General features: G+C 47.1%; 1 protein-coding gene across 1 annotated transcript in view; it reads right to left on the bottom strand.

Annotated features, from left to right (window-relative positions):
* Positions 1 to 2,580: 2,580 nt before the first annotated feature.
* LOC117350799 (alpha-2-macroglobulin-like) overlaps positions 2,581 to 24,343 on the bottom strand; it is a 45,626-nt gene continuing 23,863 nt past the window's right edge. The window contains exons 23-36 of the mRNA XM_033925422.1: positions 20,888 to 20,971; positions 20,452 to 20,628; positions 18,807 to 18,894; positions 17,094 to 17,250; positions 14,871 to 14,945; positions 14,142 to 14,304; positions 12,884 to 13,104; positions 11,712 to 11,927; positions 11,074 to 11,195; positions 9,312 to 9,402; positions 6,928 to 6,996; positions 6,276 to 6,378; positions 3,936 to 4,007; positions 2,581 to 2,801 (exon numbers count right to left, since the gene is read on the bottom strand). Of these exons, the coding sequence (XP_033781313.1) occupies positions 3,949 to 4,007; positions 6,276 to 6,378; positions 6,928 to 6,996; positions 9,312 to 9,402; positions 11,074 to 11,195; positions 11,712 to 11,927; positions 12,884 to 13,104; positions 14,142 to 14,304; positions 14,871 to 14,945; positions 17,094 to 17,250; positions 18,807 to 18,894; positions 20,452 to 20,628; positions 20,888 to 20,971 (1,625 nt within the window). The 3' untranslated portion in view covers positions 2,581 to 2,801; positions 3,936 to 3,948. The remainder of the gene's footprint in view (positions 2,802 to 3,935; positions 4,008 to 6,275; positions 6,379 to 6,927; positions 6,997 to 9,311; positions 9,403 to 11,073; positions 11,196 to 11,711; positions 11,928 to 12,883; positions 13,105 to 14,141; positions 14,305 to 14,870; positions 14,946 to 17,093; positions 17,251 to 18,806; positions 18,895 to 20,451; positions 20,629 to 20,887; positions 20,972 to 24,343) is intronic.

Below are 24,343 nucleotides of genomic sequence, written 5' to 3'. Positions count from 1 at the left end.
AAATCTGTGGCCACGTTTTATCCATCACTCATGTCTGGTCTGCTGAGCACGATGGACCACTGGTCTGACCCAGCAGCGACAATTCTTATGTTCTTATGTTAACTGTTTGTATTTCTTTGTAAAATCCCTTGGAAGGAAGGGGCTAATGGTCTCATATCCCCTCTTAATTTTTCTTATCCTGTGATGCAAAAACTGTTGTCATACCTAGAGAATGACATGGGGACAAATTTTTCCCTGTTCCCCGGGAACTCATTTTCCTGTCCCTGCCCCATTCGTGCAAGTTCTGTCCTCATCGCCACAAGCCTGAAATTATAAGTGTTTGAGGCGTGTGCGGTTAAGGCTGAGCTTACAGGAATGGGGCAGGGACAGAGACAAAACTTGTCCAGAGTGGAGTAGAACGGGTACAAGTGGATCGATTTTTCACTCTGTCAAAAATGACAAAGACTCGATGAAGTTACAGGGAAATACTTTTAAAACCAATAGGAGGAAGTTTTTTTTTCACTCAGAGAATAGTTAAGCTCTGGAACGCGTTGCCAGAGGATGTGGTAAGAGCGGATAGCGTAGCTGGTTTTAAGAAAGGTTTGGACAAGATCCTGGAGGAAAAGTCCATAGTCTGTTATTGAGAAAGACATGGGAGAACCCACTGCTTGCCCTGTATTGGTAGCATATAATATTGCTACTCCTTGGGTTTGGCCAGGTACTAGGGACCTGGATTGGCCACTGTGAGAACGGGCTCCTAGGCTTGATGGACCATTGGTCTAATCCAGTGAGGCTATTCTTATGTTCTTATGATGGGACGGCGAAATTGAGTTCCTGTGGAGACGAGGGAAAAAATTATTCCCGTGTCATTCTCTTTTCATACCTGTGTTCCTGGAAGTACTGCTCAACTCCTGTTTTTCCCCCCTTTCCAGTGGCTCTGATTTGTGAATATTCTACCTCAGATGTACTGCAGAGTGGCAGTGGAAATGGAAGCTCAGAATGTGTTCTTTACCAGCACTAAAGTATTTTTCTAATGTTACATCATTGCGGTAATGGAGTAAAAAGTTCTGGCAAAGGTTTGCACTCTGAGCTTCCTCCTCCATTGCTGGTCTGCAGTGTCTAAATGAAAAACTGATCCTTACGGAGGCTGATACGAGCTAATTAGAAGCACACAGAAAGCAGTCAAAGAGATCATTTATTCACGGGGACTTTCAGCTGTGTATCAACCAAGGTGGACTGGAGGTACATAGTGAATTTATTCTGAAAACAGTGATGGAGCAAGTCAGAGCTCTGGTGAATCTGAGGGTAAGAACATAAGAACTGCCATCTCCGGATCAGACCTACGGTCCATCAAGTCCGGCGATCCGCACACACGGAGGCCCAGCCAGGTGTACACCTGGCGTAATTCTAGTCACCCATATCCCTCTATGCCTCTCGAAACGAGATGTGCATCTAGTTTGCTTTTAAATCCTAGAACGGTGGATTCCGCAATATCCTCCTCTGGGAGGGCATTCCAGGTGTCCACCACTCGTTGCATGAAGCAGAACTTCCTGATATTTGTCCTGGACTTATCCTCCCTTAGCTTCAGTCCATGTCCTCTTGTCCGTGTCACATTGGACATTGTAAATCATTTTTTTCCTGCTCTATTTTGTCGATTCCTTTCAGTATTTTGAAAGTCTCGATCATATCCCCTCGCAGCCTCCTCTTCTCAAGGGAGAACAGTCCCAGTTTCTTGAGTCGTTCCTCATATTCCAAGTTCTCCATATCTCTTATTAACTTCGTTGCTCGTCTCTGCACCCTCTCCAACAGTTTTATATCCTTCTTTAGGTTGGGAGACCAATATTGGACACAGTATTCCAAGTGTGGTCTGACCATTGCTCTATAAAGCGGCATTATGACTTTCTTCGATCTACTCGTGATTCCTTTCTTTATCATGTCTAACATTCTGTTTGCTTTCTGTGCTGACGGTTTCAGGGTCCTATCTATCAGCACGCCCAGGTCCTTTTCTTGTTCGCTCTTACCCAGTTAAAGGTACTGCTGGGGGGGGGGGGCAGAATTACAGAGGAAGCCTCAATTTAAGCGGTTCAGAGGAGGAGGCAAAGCAAGAAGGGAGTCTAGGCCCCTCACCGAATCTGTCTTTTCACTGTGTACTGGCATTTCTGCAGGACATCTCACTTTAGCATAAAACGTCCTGGATATCACTAACTTATAATGATCACTAATTTAGATCACACATTTTTCAGAAGTAGCTCAAGGTGAGATAAATTGATATATTCTAGGGGTATTTCCCTGCCCTTGGAGGCCTCGCAGGTTAATTTTTAGAGAGCCAAACAAAGTCTGAGTCACATATGAAGATTCTTTTCAATTATGTTATGAATTTGTTCAATCAACCGTGGCAAGAGACAAATTTTGATCTCACGTACTCGGTAGGAATTGTACAGCATTTTTGTATTTTTATAAATTGTATTTAAATTGATGTACGTTGCTTGGGCCATTCGATAAGGAAAGTGTAAAGGGAAAGAGCAACTTTGATCCTGGGGAAAGAGGTCAGAGGAGCAAAGACTCGGATTGTTGGGGAAAGAATGACAGCAACACAGCAAATCCTGAGGAGTTCAAAGTCCAAACTTTATTTCTACAAAATAGTGGTGGTTTTCCCTTTTTTTAAAAAATTTCTTTTTACAGGACTGGCCAGGGAAGCCCCAGGATGGTCAGCGAGTGCAAACGTCACACCAGGGCATGAGGGTGTGGAGGATTAGACCCCAGAGGAAGGATGAGATTCTCCAAAGCAGAATGGTTGAGAGCTCCGAGTCTGACCAAATTTTCTAGAAAGAAAAACAGGAAAGGAAAATCTGTGAGTAAGAATAACACCGTTTGTATGTTCAGGATTTGCAATGCTATCCCCTGAGATCTGCTGACCAAGGAATCTGTGATGCAGCCTCAGCACCCTCAAACCCACGCTGCTCCCTGTGACCCTGGGCAAGTCACTTAATCCCCCATTGTCCACTGGGACAAACAGGGTAAAATGCTTGAGTACCTGAAACAATTTGTGTAAACCGTTTTGAGCTCCCCTGGGAGAATGGTATAGAAAATTTAAAAAATGAAAGGAACCTTTCTGAGTTTCAGCGAAAGGGCTCTGGGGTAGAGAATGACACAGGGACAAATTTGTCCCCAATCCCCGCAGGAACTCAATTTCCCCGTCTTGTGGCTCACCCTGTCTCCGCCCCATTCCTGTAAGCTCTGCCTTAACCACACAAGTCTCAAGCACTTATGATATTAAAGTGTTTAAGGCTTGTGCAAATGAGGACAGAGCTTGCAGGAATGGGGCAGGGAGAGGAAAAGAACTCACAGAGACAGAGAAAAATTTGTCTCCGTGTCATTCTCTACTCTGGGGTTCTTTAAGCTGGAAGGGAGGGGGTGTGATCTGCGCTGTGAGTGGGTTGTGTGGATTCTCCCAACCCAGGAAGGGAGAATGTGTGTGTGTGTGGGGGGGGGGGGGTGTCTGTACTGCAGGGATGTGTAGAATCTCTTGTCCTCAGGGGGGGCGGACTGCACGGGCACACTCTTGGTGGGGGCACCGGCACCTCTCCACCCCCACCCCCCATGCCATGATCGCGCCCTCCCCGTGTACCTCTTTTAAATGTTCACCAGCGTGAGCAACTTCTCCGGCCTCCTGCTTTCGCCAGCCTGGCTCCTCTCTGAAATCACTTCCTGGTTGAGGGAAAACCAACAGCAGTGCAAGCAGCCGGTGAAGATTTAGAGGTATCAGGAGGAAGGGGGGAACGCTAGTGTGGCATGGGAGGCGTGGAAGGAGCAGGGGAGGGGAGCACCTCCTACCCTCGCTACGCCACTGAAGGGGTGGCCTGTACTTCCTGGACTGGGAATGGGGGAATATTCAGTCTCATGGGAGGCAGGTGGTTTGTGTTGCTGATGGGATGAGTAGAATCTCTTTCCAATACCTGTTTTAGGAATCTATGAGCTGCTTCCTGTTTGACTGCAGGGGGCGTTGTACAGGACCTGAGCATTTTTCCCTGGAAAAGGAATAGAAACCACAATTAGGAAACTAGGAAAAAAGACACAACATGTCAGGTTTTCCCGCGTCTTTCAATTCTTTTCGTTTTTTTTAAACCATTATTGATAATAGCTGCCACTCATAAGCCAGCCTTGTGTTAGGGAGCACTTGCCTTCAGGAGGAGCTATTCTGCCTCTTGGGACTCTGTGCCTAGCTGTGTCTTGTATTTCTGGTACTCTTAGTCCAGTTTTCTGACTGGCTTAGGGCAGGCTTGGGTATTTTCCCTTCTTGGTGTTGTCTAATTTCTCTGTATCCTGTAAAGTGGATTAACCCAGTGACCACATTACTTTATCCCCAGCAGTTAGCAGAGTTGCTAAGTTACTCGGTTCCAAGAGGACTCGAAGAGCAACCCTGATTTTCTGACACGCCTATTGTGATATATTAAGGGATTTGCAGCAGTGATTTCAATGGGTAGAATCAGGGACTACAAATCCCACAGTGCTTTGGGAACTGAGGGATTCAGCAGCTTTTATGCTGGGTGAGAACAGCCCACTTGTGAGTAATCGGAAAGACTTTGGAACTGCCATGACCCTCACCTGCTCCAATGGCTCCTCCATCTGTGGCTTTAAGCTGTGCCTTAAAACCTCCTACTTCCAAGACTCCAGGTCCTGGTGCTCCAGTCCAGGGGCCTTAGTTGCATTTGCTTCGGTGCACTGGGGCTGGGAGTGAAGGAAGTCTGGCTGCCTCTTTGCTGGGTGATGCATTGCCTAATGTTGGTGCCAGGAGTTGGGATGGAGGTTGATAAAGAGTCAGGAGTGAGTTGGATAATGCCCTTCAGGTGTTTATGGGTAAGTACCGTATTTTTCGCTCCATAAGACACACTTTTTCCCCCCCAAAAAAGTGGGCGGAAATGTAGGTGCATCTTATAGAGTGAATATAACACATTTTTAAACACCCCCCTCCCCCCAGTACCTTTTTAAAATTGTGATGGCCCAGTGCTGTATTGTCAGGAGCTTTTTCACGCTCCTGCCCCTCCCTCGCTGAACAGATGCCTCCTTGTCTCTTGTAGCAGAGCAGCGCACAAAGCAGGCGCTCCTGCCTAGTCCCACACCGCTCCCTGAATGGCTGCCATCCAGCGAGGGAGGGGCAGGAGCACAGAAAGCTTCTGCCGATACAGCACTGGACTACCAGAATTTTTAAAAGGTGCCAGGGGGAGGGGGGTGCTGCCTACCACTAGAGCTGCCCTGTGCCCTGCACCCTGTCCCAGCCAAAGCAAGGCAAATCATAGGTTGCATACGCAGGAGTTTCATCAGCCGTAAACCTGAAGTCATTATGCCACTATATAGATCCATGGTGAGACTGCACCTGGAGTACTGTGTGCAATTCTGGAGGCCGCATTACCACAAGGATGTGCTGAGACTGGAGTCGGTCCAGAGAATGGCCACCAGGATGGTCTCGGGACTCAGGGAGCTCCCGTATGAGGAGCGGTTGGGGAAATTGCAGCTCTACTCACTCGAGGAGCGTCGAGAGAGGGGAGATAAGATCGAGACATTCAAATATCTCACGGGCCGCATCAAGGTGGAAGAAGACATCTTCTTCTTCAAGGGTCCCGCGGCAACAAGGGGGCATTCGTGGAAAATCAGGGGCGGGAAACTGCACAGTGACACTAGGAAGTTCTTCTTCACTGAAAGGGTGGTTGATCGCTGGAATAGTCTTCCACTTCGGGTTATTGAGGCCACCAGTGTGGCGGATTTTAAGGCCAGATGGGATAGACATGTGGGATCTATCCGCAAAGATAGATAGTGAGGATCACTGGAGTGGGCAGACTTGATGGGCCTTGGCCCTTATCTGCCATCTATTTCTATGTTTCTATGTTACCACTAGTCCACCAGAGGGGGGACAGGGCACAGGGCAGGTTCAGAATTTTTGTTTACTTGGTTTTTCCTCCTCTACACCTAGATGCGTCTTTTAGAGCTACGCTACTTTGAAAGTCTCACTCTCCCTGTGCCTAAAAGTACGGGCCGATATCAGGATTATTGCTTTGCCTTCTCTGCTCTTTACTGCCCTTGGCGACTGCCTAGTTGTGCCTAATGTTTGGCCGGTCTTACTGGCTGGAAATCTGCAGAACAGATCTGCGAGTGTTTGAGCTGTGGGCAGCCTCAGGGCAGAAAAGCGCAAAATGTCGTGTTTCTGAACCGGCTGCAACTTCTGCTCCAGGATTTCATGGAGATGTAGCCCCCGAAGAGGTCAGTTTTCTGGTGCTTTCGTTAGTGACAGGGGCATTTACCATCCTCGTAGTAGTCATAGATTAACGCCCCACGTGGTTGCTGGTTTTTGACGGGAAAGTCCACGTCCATTGGGATGATGAAGCTGAAGGGTTCATGAGTGACCTGAGGAGGAACAGATATAAAAGCCAGCTGTTTGTATGTGCTAAAGCAGTGTTTCTCAACTCGGTCCTGGAGTCCCCCCTTGCCAGTCAGGATTTCAGGATACCCACAATGAATATGCATGAAAGAAATTTGCATATCATGGAGGCAGCGTATGCAAATGAAGTTCATGCACATTCATTGTGGATATCCTAAAAACCTGACTGGCAAGGGGGGACTCCAGGACACTGTGCGAGGGTAGGGTCATCAGATGTCCGGAAAAGCCCCTCTTTTTAGAGGACTGTCTGGATGGATTTCTAAAACCCAGCAATTTGTTTGGGCTTTGGAAGGCTTCAAGCTCGGGGCTGTGTGGATGCCTTCCAGACACAGCCCAGAGTTTGGGGAAGAAGAGAAGAGGTCCTTTTGGGGGCGGATCTGGAATGGGACAGGGCCATGTAGCCTCTTTTTTTTTTTTAAGACATCTGTTAACCCTAGGCGAGGCAGAGCTGTGTAGAAAGGAAAAAGAAGGGTAGAGGGCTGGAGAAAAGCCAAACTGTATTACTTCCGACTTACCTTACTCATGTAGACAATGAAGTGGCCCTCAGGGCTCTCTATCTTGGAGATGTGCTCATTTCTTCTAAGCTGCAGAACGAGAGGAGACATTTCAGCAATTCCTGAAATTCTAAGTCTCGTGTGACCTTCAGAGATTCTCAAGGTGAGAGATATGTAGGAGGTTCCTGGCCCTAGAGCGTATACATTCTAAGTTTTACCTGAAGCAAAAAAGGGTTAAGTGCTTGTCTCAGGGTCATAAGGACCAGTGGTGGGATTGGAACCTTAGACCCTTGGTTTTCAGCCATTAGGCCACTCCTTTATTCCAGTAGAAGAGGGCAGAAATTTTGTCCACCCAGGTATCAACCATGCGAGATGTCTCTCCTCATCCTCAACAGTCTCGCTGCTTGGTATCTCACTAGCTGAAGTAGAAGAGCTTACAAGATCCCTTTCTCGGAATCAGTGGCGTAGTAAGAGGGCGGCGGTCTGCCCCGGGTGCCCTGTCCTCCTCCACGTCCCATACTGCGTGCGCACTGCTTCCCTTCCCCGTACCTTTGTAACATTCGCAGCGTGAGCATCAACCCCCAACCTGCTGCTCACGCCAGCGTCGGCTCTCCTTCTGATGTCACTTCCTGGACCTGTGTACAGGAAGTGTCAGAGGAGGAACTGGCGCAAGTAGCAGGTTGGGGTTGCTGCTCATGCTGAAGGTGCGGGGGGAGGGACGCGCACATGGCAGGAGGGAGCAGTTGGGGCGGGGGAGGAGTGCCACTGATCTCAATGCATCTCTGGGGGTAGAGGAGTGGCCCAGTGGTTAGAGCAATTCCCACTGCTGCTCCTTGTGCCTCTGGGCAAGTCACTTAACACTCAATATAATTGGAAATGGAAAAAGAACCCCAAGTTTATCACTGCACAAGCCAATAGAGGTTCATAGAAGTTCATATCACTGGAGGGAAAAGGCATCCTTCCTCCCCTCTTTCCTCTCTCTTGGCTCTCCTCGAATCCTACCTCCACCAGATCCACTCAAAAATTCAAATTATCCTTCCCCTCTTTAAAAGGCATATCCCATACAGGAAAACTTGGGACATTCCTCCTCTTCAGGATCACCAAGCTGTGGAACAGCTTCACTGCCCCTCTTCGGAGTTCGACTTCCCTCCAACGCTTCCGAAAACATTTGAAAACTTGGCTTTTCGCTAAAATGTAACTACTCCCTCCCTCTCCATTATACTAAGTCCCCTCTTTTTTTTCTTTTTACTAAGCCCTTCTCCTTTCCATTGGAGTTCCTTTCTATATTAATTCCTGCAAACCGTGTCGAGCTCCACTTTTGTGGAGATGATGCGGTATATAAACTTAAGGTTTAGTTTAGTTTAGAAGGAATAACAAGGTTATTCTGGCTACATTGCAAATCATTACTTTACATTACATTCGTGATTTCTATTCCACCATTATTTTGCGGTTCAAGGCGGATTACATAAGAATTATCATGAAGTTACAAGATATATAGGTGGATTACATAAGAATTGTCGAGAAATTAAGGTAATACGTGTTGGGTAATTAGAACATTTTAGATTTGATAGGAGTAGACAGTGTGGTAGGTGGAGCTTGGGAAGGAACTGGTCGTGTTCAATAGGTTTTATGTATTTTTTGAAGAGTAGAGTTTTTTTGTTTCTTTTTTGAAGGTTTTGTAGTCTGTGGTCGAAGACAGCAGATTGGTGATTTGTCTAGTTTTGCTGCTCTGGTGGCCATTAGGTTGTCATATAGTTTTCTTCGTTTGACATTTTTGGTTGGCGGGTGTGTGAATAGTGAGTGGGTCTGGTTGAGGTGGCTTGAATTAATCAGTTGTTCCAGTAGGTTGGGCTGTCTCCGTTAATAGCTTTGTTTAGTAGGCAATAGAATTTGAAGTGTACTCTTGCTTGTATTGGGAGCCAGTGTGAATCGTGGTATGCCTCTGTGATGTGGTCATATTTTTTTCATCTCCTTCAAGGAGAGGCTTTATAGATATCAAATTCTTTGGAAACTGGGGGAGTGGCTTTATTCCTAGGGATCTGCGGACTGAAGCTTATTGTGTCACTTTGTGCCCCATGTCATATATGGGAATTCGAGGTGGGGGAGGGCTGGGGGCAGTTCTATTGGAATTTTTTCATTAGAGGAACAATATCAATAGGTGTGTGCCCTCTTTTGAAAAGATTGCACACTGCTGAAGAAAAGTTGTGCGCTAGTTCCACTTTCTGAAAGAACGCACACGATTTATGACACATTTCCCACATCTTTTCAAATGAACGTGCATTCCTATTGATTTCGCTGCACTTTGGCTGTCAGTGACTCACGTTGACCTGTCTGATTGGGGAGAGACAAACAGGGCTAAGTGCTTGGTGGATCTACGGTCTGTCCCGTGAAGCCCAGGTCCTCACCTCATCCAACGAGGATTCATAAATTTTACAGCCAGTCAGCACAGTTAGATCAAAAATGGCCATGTTGGAGGAGTTGCCCGGTCCGGTGTAACTGCAAGAGATGAAGACACTGGCAGATGAAAGAGACGGGGACAGAGAGGCCAGAGGAAGGCAAAGAAGATCCTCCGAGAAACAGAGGAAGACACTGGCTGGGATCAGAGGAGAGGATGGAAAAGCAGTGGATGAAGGAGATATGTTTATTTATTTCAAAGGCTTACATACTGTATAACCCAACTAAACCTAAGTGGGTTTGAAAAATACATACATAATTGTAAGGGGTCTTTGGAATGCGATTTCATTAATTAATGTATTTATTTAATATGCTACTAATTGTCAAATGACATTGAGCTGTTTACAATACATACATTCCAGTGTCCTTCCTGCCAATCTGATTTCCCTCATAACAACCCCAGTTAAGATATTGCACCCCATCCCCACTGCAAACCCCACTTTTCCCACGCTACTTCCCCCCCCCCCCCCAAGCCCCAACTAACAGCAGGGCTGAAGCCACAGTTTCCCACACTGGGTTGGGATCCCAAATGGGATGACAGAAGCAGAGCTGCTCCCCTCTCTTTCTGGACCTCCGCTGGGACACCTGCCCTCTAGTGGCATCAGCCTGTGAGGTTCGTGAACATTCATGACCCCTGCCCCGCCTCCCCTGTGGCCTTCCGTAAGACTGGAAACTCATAAAGGCTACTGGGATCTGACACAGAGGGTCCAATCCCCTCCCGGTACTTGGTAATTGGTGTAGGAAAACGTGTGAATATGTCACTCAAAGGCACAGTTCCAAGGGGTTTTCCTCTGAAGAGTGGATGGGCCTCCATGGTAAATGTGACATAAGGCTCTCTGCCCAGTATACAGGCTGGTCCTTGTACAAGGTCTGATCCACTAAGCATCAGATTTTAAAGTGCATGCTTTGGCCCAGTACCAGCTGCTGAAGAAGCAAGGTAATCTGGTCCCATCTAAGACCCATCAAAGATAACCCGACAGCAACAGTTTTCTGAACAAATTGGAATTGCCTAGATGGCGGCTTTGTCTATTGAAGATCTAAGGCCGGTTTCAGGCAGACTTGTAGTGTCTGTGTCCCATACATGGCAATCTGGATTAGGATAGTCTGGAGAGAGCTTCAATGGAAAGATCAATAACTGGAATTTGAAGACAGTGCTGGGCAGACTTTTAGGGCCAAATTCTATAAACGGCATTCCTATTGTACACAGCCAATTGGAACACACTTTTTTTTTTTTTTTAATCTCACAAGGCAGGCCACCTACATTGTAGGCCTAGGGAGACACGTAAGCCCCCTAAGCTTGCCTAAGGCTAGGCGTGGGCGTGCCTTGGTCCAGAAGAAGCCATATGCTGGCATATGCAGCTATACATGCCTCCCTAGGCCCACAAAATGCTGGCCTACATTGTAAGCAGGCATGGCTGCTGAGCTGATCTCCCTGCCTTAATAAGTTTACTGGCTGCCCATCCCCCCTGTACATCGCTGGCAGGAGAAATGCCCAGTCCCTTCTGCTGGATCCCCCCCCGTAAATCACCAGCAGGAGGGATGCCCGGTACTTTATGCCAGAAACACCCCCCCCCCCCCCACTCCTCCATACATCACGGGCATCTCCCTGCCAGACTAAGGGCACTACATACAGAGAAGGGAATGCCGGGAACATTCCTCACCACAAGCCGAATTCTGGCTAGTATGTGTTAAGCAACACTTGGACAGTCTTACCGGATATTCACTTGCAGATCAAATGTCCTCTTGGTGATCTCGTTGCAGGAGTTAGTAGGGGTCACAGATAGGTCAAAGCTTGGCTTGTTGTTGGCCAACTCAATGTTATAGAGCACGGAGGTCTAGAAGAGAGAAGAGAGACAACCAGCTGCTGAGTTTCTCCACAGACATGAGGGTCTCGCACATGGCTGGGTTGGAGCCGGATGTCATGTCTTATGTTGGACTGGGAGTATCAGGGTAAAGGAGATGAGACTTGATAGACCGCTTTTTCTATGTGGTTCCAATCAGAGCAGTTTACATATTCTAGAGAGGCCCTTATCTTGTACCCGGGGCAATGAAGTGTTAAGTAACTTGCCCAGAATCACAAGGAGTTGAGGCAGCTGCTCTAACTACTAGGCCACGCCCCCACTCCCAGTGGCCTATGTTACTAACCTCCCCCCTTAGTGTGAAGAGTTTCAGTTTCTGGTAACCAGAGCTGCGATTGTGATGTCATAATGCCTCATTCCACCAATAAGAGTCAGCCTCATCAACGATGTCATAATAGCTTGATTGCTATACTGCCTTTTTCTGTGTCACTCCTCCCACCATAAGATATCGCTCAAATTGCTTATGAATTCACTGCCGATGCTGTCTCTCACCTGCATGAGGACGCAGCCGTTGCCGCTGACCTCAGCTGTGTAATTCCCAGGAATGTTCTTCAGGTCCCTCTTCTGCATCACCAGCCGGTTACTGTTTGTGGTCTGTATCTCAAATTCTGTGTTACTTCCTGAGTGGACCGTCACCTGATTGCTCCCGTTCGTTACGTGCGTGAGTGAGGCAAAGCGGCAGAGAGTGTCGACTCCCACCAGCGTGTCCTGAGAAGAGAGAAGACACCAGATCGATCTGGAAGAATTCGTGGCAATCTGTACATTACTACAGGGACGTCCAGCTCTCCTACACAGGGTATCAGAGGACACTCGGTTCCTACTTGTGGTAGAGGGACACTCAGCCCTCCTGCACAGTCCTTGCCCTCGCATGGAAGAATGTCTTGCACAGGTGTTTTCCATCAACAGCAGGGGAATGCAACCACACTTGCTGGTGACGTCCTCTGAAGTCAGAGGACTTCATCAACATGTGTGTCTCTGGAACACCATTCCTTGGATACTGTCAGCCCACTTTATCTTAATCAATTGCTCAGCCCTTATAGCCCGTCGCACTCCCTCCAGTCCACTAACCAAAAGCTCATGGTAGTCCCCTCCTTGAAAATTATTGGAACTCGACGGCATGATATATTCTCAGTAATGGCTCCGCAACTTTGGAACACTTTACCTCAGCATGTGAGAGAGGAAAATAATTTGAGTCGTTTTAAAAGTAACTTAAAGAGTTTCCTTTTTAAAGATGCTTTTAATCTTTAAATTATGTTCAGATTTTACATTAGGTTTTTTTTCTTCAGGTTTCCACTTTTCCCTCCCTAATGTTCTTTCCATTTATGGCTCTCTTCTGTACTTTAAAATATCGAATTGTAGGTCTGCCCCTATTTACCTTGTGTATTTATTAATCTGTAAGTCTGTTGGTTTAACCTGTTATTTTAAATTTTAAACGATATGTTTAAATACATGCTTTTTTTTTTTTTTTTTAATTAATGTTGTATCTCGCTTAGTAAAACTAAAATAAAACTCGAAACTTGAACTGCTTCGTCCTTCTAATACCTGGGTTCCACCGAGAACTTTCTGCCTCTGTTCTGCAGCTGACGTGGATTAGACTACCCTGTCAGAGTGCTGAGCTTGTTAAGGTCCTTCAGGGGGTCCTGCTCAGGGGTCGAGACACTGACCTGTGTGCTGGAGAAGCCTCCGTTGCTGTTCATATTTTGCACCATCCACCTGATGCCCCGGGTGATGTTCTGTAGAGTCTCATCATCCATGGGTTTACGAAGGAGCATAGCCTTTAAAGCATAAGCTGTCATCTCTACCTCAGCAGAAGCCGCACGGCGGTAGAACAGAGGATACACTTCATTCTCGGGCTTGTCTGGCCGCTCCCAGTGCATCAAGTTTTCTGGAGGGAGGAGAGCAGAGCGTGTGAGCTGAAGGGAAATGCTTTCCTTGGAGTAAAAGGGATCAGAACTGGTAACTGGATATTTTAGAGCTCTCATCTCTCCCATGTCCAAGGGGTGAATGGGCCACAGGGTCAGGGTCACTAGAGGTCAGAACGTGATACCTTTAGCCAGCATCCCCAGAGGTTAACATAAGAGGAACCAGATTGGGTCAGGTCAGTGGTCCACTGAGCCCAGCACTCCTAAAGCACAACTTAATTAGGCATTGATTGAAAAAATCCTTTCTGAAAATGGTTTTTGTATCTGTTACACCTGGAAAGATACCCCCAAACCCCTTCCGTCTCTGTGCTACCAGGGGAGGGAGGGACACAGTGAGTCCGAAGCCCCTACTGCCTCTTACAGGGGACAAAATGAGCCTGGGTGCTGGGAAGGAATTACAGCAGGGGAGGGACAAGATGGCATCTAGATCGGGCTTACTGGTGCCTAACATAATTATTTGAATCGGCTTTAAGTGGCGTGATCATTGGATGTGCCAATGCTGGGTGCCTTCTGGGACCAGCTCCTAAATCCCTGGCCCCTAGTGGTGCATAAGGGGGTGTGTTTTAGGAGCGGTGCTGGACTTAGGCATCACTAGCTACTGCTAGGCGCCATCTTGCTGGGGGCTCCAGTACTCTCGTTCCTCTGGCCCCCCTTTCCACTCCTCCCCCTGCCACACACACACCCCTTCCCTTCCCCCGTACCTGGCTTCGGCGCTCTCTCTGATATCGCTTCCAGGTCCCGCAACATCGAAGAGAGCGCCAAAGCCGACGCGGGCAGTAAGTCGGTGGCTGCTAACGCCAAAGTTTAAAAGGTACAGTTAAGGAGGGGGCGTGTGAACGTGGCGGGGAGGGGAGCTAGTCACCCTCACTACGCCACTGGAGGTAGGCCTTTAAAACCCTGGCCTACAGCTGCGATTCTCAAAGGTCACCCTGGCCCGATTGACTTAAATAGCAAGTGCCACGTTGAGAATTGGCCTCTTTCCGTGTGAACTCTCACTTACTCTCAATGATTGCTTTGGCATTCAACTTGTTCAATAGCATCGTACTCCTATCTTCATCTCCTGCCAGCATGTAGACGTAGTATATCAGTATCTGGGTGTAAATGTCGTGGACGCTGTCCACGTTTTCATTTAGGCAACTCAAGGCCCCTCTGACCACAGGGTGCTGAAATGACAGAATGGTTAAAAACATAAGACTTGCCACAGCTGGGTCAGACCAGTGGTCCATCGTGCTCAGCAGTCTGCTCCCACGGTGGCCCTTAGTTCAAAGACCAGGGCCCTAACTGAGTCTAGTCCTACCTGCGTACGTTCTGGTTCAACAGGAACTTATCTAACTTTGTCGTAAATCCCTGGAGGGTGTTTTCCCCTATGACAGACTCCGGAAGAGCGTTCCAGTTTTCTACTACCCTCTGGGTGAAGAAGAACTTCTTTACCTTTGTACGGAATCTATCCCCTTTTAACTTTAGAAAGTGCCCTCTCGTTCTCTCCACCTTGACTTAAAACCTTGTTCCCTATTAAGGCATTCGGGAGCCCCCTTTCTAAACTGTTATGGCAGCCTTGCTGTAAAGCAGTGCGATTCAGGTGAGGGGAGGTTGAATGCCTGGACGAATATTGATGCCAAGATTTGGGGTGGACTGAACCTGCTACAATCTCACTCCAAAACGGAGCTCTCATCTAGTTAGGATTTCCCTTCTGTTCCCCTCCCTTCACAGTAAGCCCATGGATCCTTACCGTCGAGGTCAGGTTGGATTCCATTAGAGCGATGCAGACATAAGCAGTGAGAGACAAATCGCTGTTCACGCCTCCCTGAAAGAGAGCAAAAGAGGTGATAGGCTCCGGAGTAATCTAAGGAAATACTTTTTTACAGAAAGGGAGGTAGATGTGTGGGACAGTCGCCCGGTAGAGGTGGTGGAGACAGAGACTGTGTCTGAATTTTAGAGAGCGTGGAATCTCTCAGAGAGAGGAAGAGATCATGGTTACTGCAGATGGGCAGACTGCACCAAAACCAAAACCAAAAATTGGCCCTGAGATATCCACAGAGAAAAAAATCCAAGAAACACTGTAGAGTGACGATGTTCCGGAAATGGGCTTTATTGAAAATTTTAAAGTTCCAAAAAGTCAATTTAAGCAGTCCACATAAAAACCTTGAGGACCTAATCCACCGAAAGCATGGGACTAGGCACGGTCCGTGTTTCAGCAAGATAGTCTTCTTCAGAGGTCCCTGATAGTCCTAAGGTAGTAGATACTTGGAAAGAAACTATCCCAAAGTGCAAATGCATAAACCAAAAGCAATATGGATGGATGGGCCATTTGGCCTTTATCTGCCGTCATGTTTCTAAGATCTGGTGACATCTTCCTTCTCTCGTCCCGAAGCTGCTTATTAAAGACACCATTACAGCCTCCACCCTACCCCCATCCTCTGCAAGTCTTTATTATACTAAAAATTAGGTGCCCAGTTGCTGGCCAGTTATGCACATAACTTAATTGGTGCAAAGTTGGCACTTGTGATACTTACTGATAATTGTTCTTAAAAGGCGCAGATTGGCACTGACGTGGAGTTACTCGCAGAACTGATTTACAACCCTATTCCATAACTTTGGCATCTAATCTCAAAGCTGCGCCAACTCAAGGGGGCATGGATCTGAGAGTGGCACGTGGGTCGCGGGCGTGCCAAGCACTTAGGTGCTAAGGACCAGATTCTGTATATGACGCCTAGAAAAATGGCCTCAGCCGCTTCTCAGTCATGCTTAGGTGCCGTTTACAGAACTGCGCCTATGTAAAATCTATAGGCGCCGGAAATGTAGGCCAGGGTTTTAAAGGCCTAAGTTTTTGGAGAATTGCGCTTAGCATCACTTAAGTCCCGCTTCACCCATAGAAATGCCCATTTAGGCGTTAGACGCCACAAAATGCCATGCGATAGGAATGTACCTTATATAGAATCGGTTGGCGCTTATCGTCCAATTCATTTTTTTAAAAAAATTATTGAATCTATGAAGGGAATTTTGCCAATTAAGTTAGGCGACCCTTGGAATTCTGTCAGTTCTGAGGTGGGAGCATTTACAACAGCCATTTCCACGGATAAGCCCTAAAATAGCGATTTAGGCTACGGTTCTATGATGGCGATTTTGTGCAAAATCTTTTGTAGAAAAGTCATGCTTAGAAAACAGCATTTTAGCACCCAATCTTAGAATTACCAGACGTTCGGATTTCCCTGGTCATGTCTTCCTTTTGGCAGTCTATCGGGGTGTCCGGGCAGCTTTCCTATTTACCTGGGTTTCAATGTGTAGGGGGCAGCGGAGGCAGCAAAGAAAGGCAGCTGTGTGGCAGCCCGCAACCTGTCGATTGATCCCCCCAACCCCTCCATGAGATCTCAGTTTTTGGGCCTCCGAAATGCAGTGGTAAACAGGCTGCTCCTGGCCTGCTCGCTGGGGCCTTCCCTCTGCTGCATCACTGATGACTTCAATGATGATGTGGCAGAGGGAAACCCTGGCGGGCAGGCCAGGAGCAGCCTAATCATACCGTGTAACAGTATCGGCAGCAGTTCCCACAATCTACCTGTTGCTGACCTGGAAGTCTCTCCGTGGCAGAGGAGAGACTTCCGGGTGACCATCAGGCAGCATGTGAGAGTCACTGCTGACACCTGGACCCAAAGAAGCAAACCTGAAGTACAGGGGAGGGGAGAAAGGAAAGTTAGTGGCACAGGGAGAGTGAAGGGGTGAAAGGAACCTTAGGAAGGAAAGATGGTGGCACAGGGGGAGGGAAGAGGTAAGATTAGGAAGGAAAGTTGGTGGCACAAGGGGAGAGGAGGGTGAGAGACGGGAAAGATGGTGGCACAGGGGGAGGCCGTAACTGGATTGTGAGCGCTGCTCTGTTCAGGTTACCCCACATATACACACACACACATACACCATGTTCTCATGCTGAAGGGAAGGGACCTGATCTCGTGGAGCTCACCTCCAGGTAGCTGTTGAAAAGGTCACCGTTGTTCCTGAAGCATCCGTTGCTCTCCTGTCTGTTGGAAATGGCCATTTCTGTCTGTTTCTGCATTTGCTCATCGATAAAGGTGTATTTTTGGCATTGTGTGAAAGCCATGTAAGTGAGCGCTGTCAGCCTGCAACATGAGACACCCAAATGTGGTTACAGACCGCAGACTATGGACATTGCTGTAGTGCAGTGCCGTATGGCGGTTGGAAGAAAAACTAAAAGATCGGACTGAATTATTTTGGGGTGTTAAAATTCTTAAGAAGGCTCCCTCCTACTGATTATGGAGAATAATTTTTCAGATATATAAATATGTTTTGTCTTCAAGTGGCATTCAGAGAGTGGAGCAGACCAAGCATGAGAGTTTAAAGGAAAATAGTTATAGGCAGATCACTTTTCCTGGAGCTTGTTTAGGGCTTTTGCTGCCTGCGAAACTTCAATTTTCAGACAAAGCTACTACAGACCTGTGAAGTATATACCTTTAAACCTCTAGCTGGCTCCTCCCCCTTGTATCCGGGATACAGAGGGAGCCTAAGGGAGTCCCCGATTGGCTCAGATGCCTAAGACCCCGCCCAAAGGGAAGCTCTTGAGGCATCTGAGCCAATCAGGGCTTTAGGCCCCTCCCCGTGCATCAAATGATGCACGGGGCGGGGCCTAAGGCCTGCATTGCAGACAGCGGTGGCTGGGGAAGGAGCAGAAGGGACTCCTCCTGCTCCCAATGAAAGGTAACGAAGAGGAGGCGAGCAGAGGGGGGATGGGAGGCCGAGGGAGGGGGGCACTCCACTGGCAGGAGGGAGTGGGCAGCCCTCCTGCCATTTTTTTTTGTTTGTTTGAGGGGGGAGGGGCACTTTGTTGGGGGGACCCTTTTTTTTTTTTTTTTTTAATTGGGCAGATATTTTACATGTGTAATACATGCCAAATATCAGTGCCATAAAAAAAACAAAAAACAGACAGACCTGTTGGTAATACAGTTACCGACAGGTCTACAGCAGTCGGGTTTTAGAATCGTAAAACCCAATGCAAAATAGACAAGCAAATGTTAGTGAATCAATCGCTTGGCTATTTTGCATGTTGTTTTTACTCATTTTCATGGGTGGATCAGATGGGATTGTAAAATACGCAGTGGGCCATTTAGTGAATCGGGTGGGTAGCAGCGATCATCGAATCAGGGCCTTTGTGGGGCGCCTTAGAGTGAAAGCTAGACTCCTCCAGTCTGGATTCTGAGTGAGGCCGATATATGCACTTCCTTCAGGCCCAAGAGGCAAGAAGATGAGATCTGCGGGGAGAGAGAGAAACAACCTCCCACAGCTCCCTGGGGCTGAGGAGGGAGGTAGACGGGTTTCGGTGGCTCCTCTAAGGCAGGGAGGGAAGCTGGGGTGGACTGGTTTGTCTTTTGTTCCTAATTTTCCATATTAAGTGGCTTTCAATCACTTAAAATTATGACATTGCTTGATGTACTGAACAGATAGATTAGGGTTATCTGACATCTGGGAAACAGAGTGTCAGTTTCCATGATTTCTTCACCTTCTTTACACCTAAACTGATCTTAACCCTTGGAAAGTCCTCAGAAGGGGGCTAGGAACAGAGATTTCTGCTCACAGAAGTAAAATGTGAATAAATAGCAGATGTGGTTCTTTAAGTTGCCAGTGGCTGCACATCTGTCTGTAAGGTTGTTGCAGTTCTCACCATACGTTTCCCTTTATTGCTCCTCTTCTCTCAGGGAAGAGGTTGTAGGCGCCGTCACTGGTTCGGAATTGCATCATTTTCTGGATTCCTGAAATGCAAGATGAGACCTGGGTCCATTTGATATTCTCATCCCTTTGCCCAGCAGCAGACTTCTTACCAGCCTTCAACTCTGAAGCGTACGGGGTGAGAAGGTAGTTTTCTTACAAAGCAAAGCTGCTGGGTACACAGACACAGGAAGGGGGCCCAGGTGCCATTTTTTTAACTCGACCATTTCTATAGCTCTACTAAATGTACACAGCATTGTACAAGTTCAGAGAAGGCAGAGTCCCTGCTGCGGACAGATGACAAAGAGAAGAATCAGAGAGCTGTATTTATTATGGGAAATGGTTAAAAAGTGCTCAGTGGCATAGTAAGGGAGGGCCCCAGCATCTCTCTTCCTCTCCAAGCCCCTGCCTCCCCCCCCCCTCCCACACCATGGTAAAAAATACTGTGATGGGAACGAATTTTCTTTTACCAGTGATGCTCAGCACAATAGCATGCAAATTATATGCATGCTATTAGTGCAGAGAATTGAGGGTAAAAGAGGGGAGGACCTGTGCCTAGCACCTGTTCCTCCTGCCTGCAAGGGAATCCTCCATCATCTGAGCTGGCAGGACTCCCCAAAGCTGCCGCAGCTTCGAGAAAATCCTGCCGGCTCAGCTGATTGGGGATTCCCCTTTCCTGATCAGCTCAACCGGCAAACAGGGGCTGCTTTTTTTTTTTTATAATGGGTGCGGCTGCTGTGCTCAGACAGCTGTGTCCATTTTAAAAAAGAAAGAAGTCACATGAGCCCAAAACTGGGATCCCCCAACACCCCCCACCAAGGCCCTGACACCCAAGACACCAAGCTTCCCCTCCCCTGCCTAAGGTTCTGCTTGGCCCAGGCACCTACATTTCCTCCCCAGGATGCACCGGGAGAAAGAAGAGCAGCCATTTTGAAGAGGCAGCCCTTCAGGTAGGAGGGAGTGGGCATCCCTTCTGCCTGATTTTTGACAAAAGTTACAGGGGTCGTTGTCATTGGTGGAGGGTCCTCAAGCTGTGGGGGTCTGACCTGACCCCAACCCACTAGACCATCAGGATTCTGTTATGGGATGGTGAAAGTGGTCGGGGAGATCAGAAGGGGAGGGACTTGGTGTCTGGTGTGGTGATCCCGGTTTTGCTGCCCCCCCCTCCCCCCAAGCAGGGCTATGATTTTCTCTTAATGCTGTTGTGCCTGTGTTGTATGCACACAACAGTTACCGGCAGCTCCAGAGCTGCCAGTAATTAGCGACTAGAAACAATGGGATGGGGTGGAGATTCTGGAAGAACTCATTTAAACACTACTGAGCTTCTAGCGATGTATTTGCATAGAGTTCTTGGTGGTACAGGGGATTTGGGAAGGAGGGGGTGCGGAAGTGCACCTTCGCCCTGGGCGTCCCCTACCACTGCATGTGCTGTCGAGGATATTTATGGAATTACCATGTGGACAGCGCAGAGGTCCATGTGCCATAAACATCTGTGTAACATCTACAAACTGTTTGAAAAAAGCCACAATGGAAAGCAAGTTACAGGGAGGAGACCGGACATAGGGGAAGGGGGAAATTGGGGCGATTTTCCCAGCACTTACCAGCCTGCATGTTTCTGATACCTTCCGCCAAGATCTCTTCGGTCAGCTGCCCAGTGGCTTTCAGGTAGTTTATGGCAATTGCGTTTGGCAGAAAAGTGCTCAGGGTCTGTTCTCCACATCCAGTAGGCAACTTAACTAACTCGATGATGTTTTTGACGATGTTGCCCAAAATATCACCTGCAGGAGAAGCCGAGACAGGTCACTTCTATTCCCAGCAAAATCTTCCCCAAATACTGGCCCGCGAGCCTGTGGGAAGTGTGGATTACGCATCAGAGTGAAGACACAGGGAAGGAATACTAAGGTGTGAGAGTGAAGCAGAGCAATGGAGAAAGGCACAACAAAAAAAGCAACTGAATCAAATGAAGAATAGAGGGGGGGAAACAAAGAACAGGAAGCAGAGAAGATAAAGGAAAGTGGGAAAGTTCCCCTAACTCACCGAATGTAGTCATGTAGGCACGAGCCGAGTCGGGCACCATATTGTCGGGGAGGCGAATATCGATAGGTATCGAGACAGGAGCATCTGGAAGAGGGAGGAGAGAGGAGCGGTCACTGAGAGAGGCTGTAACAGAAGTGGGCTGCGCATTACAGGATTCAGGCACCCAGGGATGTGGAATAGCACACAGCCAAATGGCCAGATCCTAACTGGGGCCAATTAAGGTCAATAACTGGTTGATAGCGTAGTAACATAATAAATGACGGAAGATAAAGACCCAAATGGCCCATCCAGTCTGCCCAAACATACACCCTCTATAATTTAATGATTTCATTTAAATTGTTCTTTTTCTTAGATATTTCTGTGCTTAGGTTCCATCTACTGGAGTCTCTGTCAGAGCTCACTTCAGCCCATCTAAACCATCCCAGCCCATCCTCAAATGAATGGGACTCAAACCGTGCAAGTCTTCCCAGTACTGGCCTTAGTTCTTCAATATATACCATTATTTTCTGATTTGAGATCTCCTGTGCTCATTCCACGCTTTTGTGAACTCTGTCACCGTTTCCGTCTCCACCACCTCTCTCGGGAGCGCATTCCACACATCAACCACCCCTCTCCATAAAGAAGAATTTCCTTACATTACTCTTGAGTCTACCACCTCTCAACCTCAAATTATGTCTTCCGGTCTTACCATTTTCCTTTCTCTGGAAAAGATTTTTGAAGTATTTGAACGTCTGAATCATATCTCCACTGTCCCTCCTTTCCTCTAGGCTATACATATTCAGGGTATCCAGTCTCTCTTTGTACATCTTTTGGTGCAAACCTCCTACCATTTTTCGTCACCGTTCTCTGGACCGCTTCAAGTCTTCTTATGTCCTTTGCCAGATACGGTCTCCAAAAGTGAACTCAATACTCCAGGTGGGGCCTCACCAACAACCTGTACGGGGGCATCAACATCTTCTTTCTTCTGATGGTTACGCCTCTCTCTATACAGCCTAGCATCCTCCTGGCGACAGCCACCACCTTGTTACACTGTTTCTTTGCCTCCAATAATTGATGGTTTAAAATGTTGTTAGCCAACTCAGAAGCGTGCCGAGAATTGAGTGCCATATATAGGATTCAGGGCTCTCTGTTCAGGGTTAAAGAAGATCCACATGTTTCTCAGGTTGGGATTAGAGTTGCAGGTTAAAAGGAAAGCTGCCTGTTTCTCGGGGTGAGAATTGTCAAGGACGGTCTTTAAAGGAAATCTGTTGATGAACTGTAGCCAGAACAGACTTGGCACAGACATCAGCAAAACACACTCATTTTTAAATGAAAAAGGTTCTAGTACCCCGGCTCTCCACAGGCAAGATTCTAAAAGGCTTGTGTTTAGATTTCCTTTGCCCTCTCTCTGCCACAGAAGATATCTTTCAGATTCATTTATAGTCTTCTGAGAAGTGAAAATGAGGACATGAGTCCTCTAAATACTTTTGTGATGCACTGTCATCACCTCATGGTCAAACTTTGAATTGCAGGTATGTATGCTCCCCACAGGTAAGTGTGACAGCACAGATATATCTGTAAATCTTATACTTCTCCAGTCAAGGACAGTCTTGCCATTCCGCTGAGGACAGACTTAAAGATCTCAATCTGTATACTTTGGAGGAAAGGCAGGAGAGGGGAGATATGATAGAGACGTTAATGTGCATGAGCTGAGTCTCATTTGAAAGGAAGCTCTGGAATGAGAGGGTAGGATGAGGATTTTGGCCAGGTACTAGGGACCTGGATTGGCCACCGTGGGAATGGGCTACTGGGCTTGATGGACCATTGGTTCTTATGAGTAATCTAAGGAAATACTTTTTTACAGAAAGGATGGTAGATGGGTGGAACGGTTTCCTGAAAAAGGTGGTGTCTGAGTTCAAGAAAGCCCGGGACAGGCATGTGGGATCTCTTAGGGAGAGGAGGAGAGAGTAGATGCTGAGGCCATTGGGCCTTTATCTGCCATTATGTTTCTTATTGATTATATATAACATATTCATTAATTTTATAGTGCTCAAACCCACAACCTATCAATGTTCAAGTGAAGTGAACCAAAACATAGGCTGCCATCGGACCATCATCACACCAAAAGTGTCTGTACCATCATAATCAAGCTCTTATTCATAAATGTCCACTTATCTGCTAACAGGCGGCATCTATGTATGTCTATCGGATGCTAAGGATGAGAAGACTGGATGGCACAGTGGTTAAAGCCCAATATGAACGACTGGGATAAATTCAAAAGACAAAAGTTCCTAAAGATCAATAATGCACTAACGCTGGTATAGGAACAATAAAGCTACTTTTAACCTTGAGTAGTGCTCAGACTCCAAGATGGATCGTAAGAACTCAATATGGGGACAAAGCCCTGTAGAGATTCCTATGGTATCTATCATTGCACCATTGTACAGTTAAAGGTGTATTCTTCAGGTACACCAAAGTCTTACACAACCCCCTCTTTTTGCATATTCCAGAGGTAGAAACCTTCGGGATTGCATATCTACCTCTCATTTTGTCAGCAAACCAGAGAGTACATTGACGCAATCTAAAGGTCATTTTAAATGCGGGCATTGCACCATCTGTGTGCATGCATTGGAAACTGCCCACATTCAACACCCCAGCTTACCAAAGAAGTATTTTTTATGTCAGCACACTGATTGTGACACGCAGGGGGTTGTTTACTTGATCCGTTGTCCATGCAATTTGCTTTACATTGGACACACCACCAGAAGCATTAAGACACGTATTATTGAACATCTGAGTAAAATCAGAAGGGGAGACACGAACAACATTGGCATGCCACACCACACCAGCTACAGGATTTACAGTTCGTTGTTCTAGAAGCGGCTCATTGTAAGAGAGGGGGAAATGCCCAAGCTTGGCTGTGGACACATGAACAAAGTTGGATATTCCACTGGAAGACGGTGTCTCCTGCTGGTTTAAACAAAGAAGTGGAGTGGTGGGCGTTCCTCCACTAGGTGATTGACACATCTTCCATAGCATAAATACCGGGCGCTCAGCTGAGCGCTTACGTCACAGGAAATAGAAAAATCACTTTTTGAATCAGGTATCCAGCCGGCAGCGCCGTGAGCGTTAATTTATATTTGTAATTTATTTCTTATATACCGCTACATCCGTTAGGTTCTAAGCGGTTTACAGAAAATATACATTAAGATTAGAAATAAGAAAGGTACTTGAAAAATTCCCTTACTGTCCCGAAGGCTCACAATCTAACTAAAGTACCTGGAGGGTAATAGAGAAGTGAAAAGTAGAGTTAGAGGAAAAATAAAAATAAACATTTTAACAAGTTACTTGCATTCTCAGCACTACAATCACCTGCACTTTGTCTTGTTTTTGTGTGTTTAGGATACTTACTGTATTGAACTTTCCAGCAATTTAGCGGGTTCTCTGAGGAAGCCAGGGCGGCGAAACGCGTCAGGA

The sequence above is a fragment of the Geotrypetes seraphini genome, chromosome 16, assembly GCF_902459505.1.
Source record: "Geotrypetes seraphini chromosome 16, aGeoSer1.1, whole genome shotgun sequence".
In the NCBI taxonomy this organism is placed as follows: Eukaryota; Metazoa; Chordata; class Amphibia; order Gymnophiona; family Dermophiidae; genus Geotrypetes; species Geotrypetes seraphini.
This window is presented reverse-complemented; position numbering and strand designations above follow the sequence as displayed.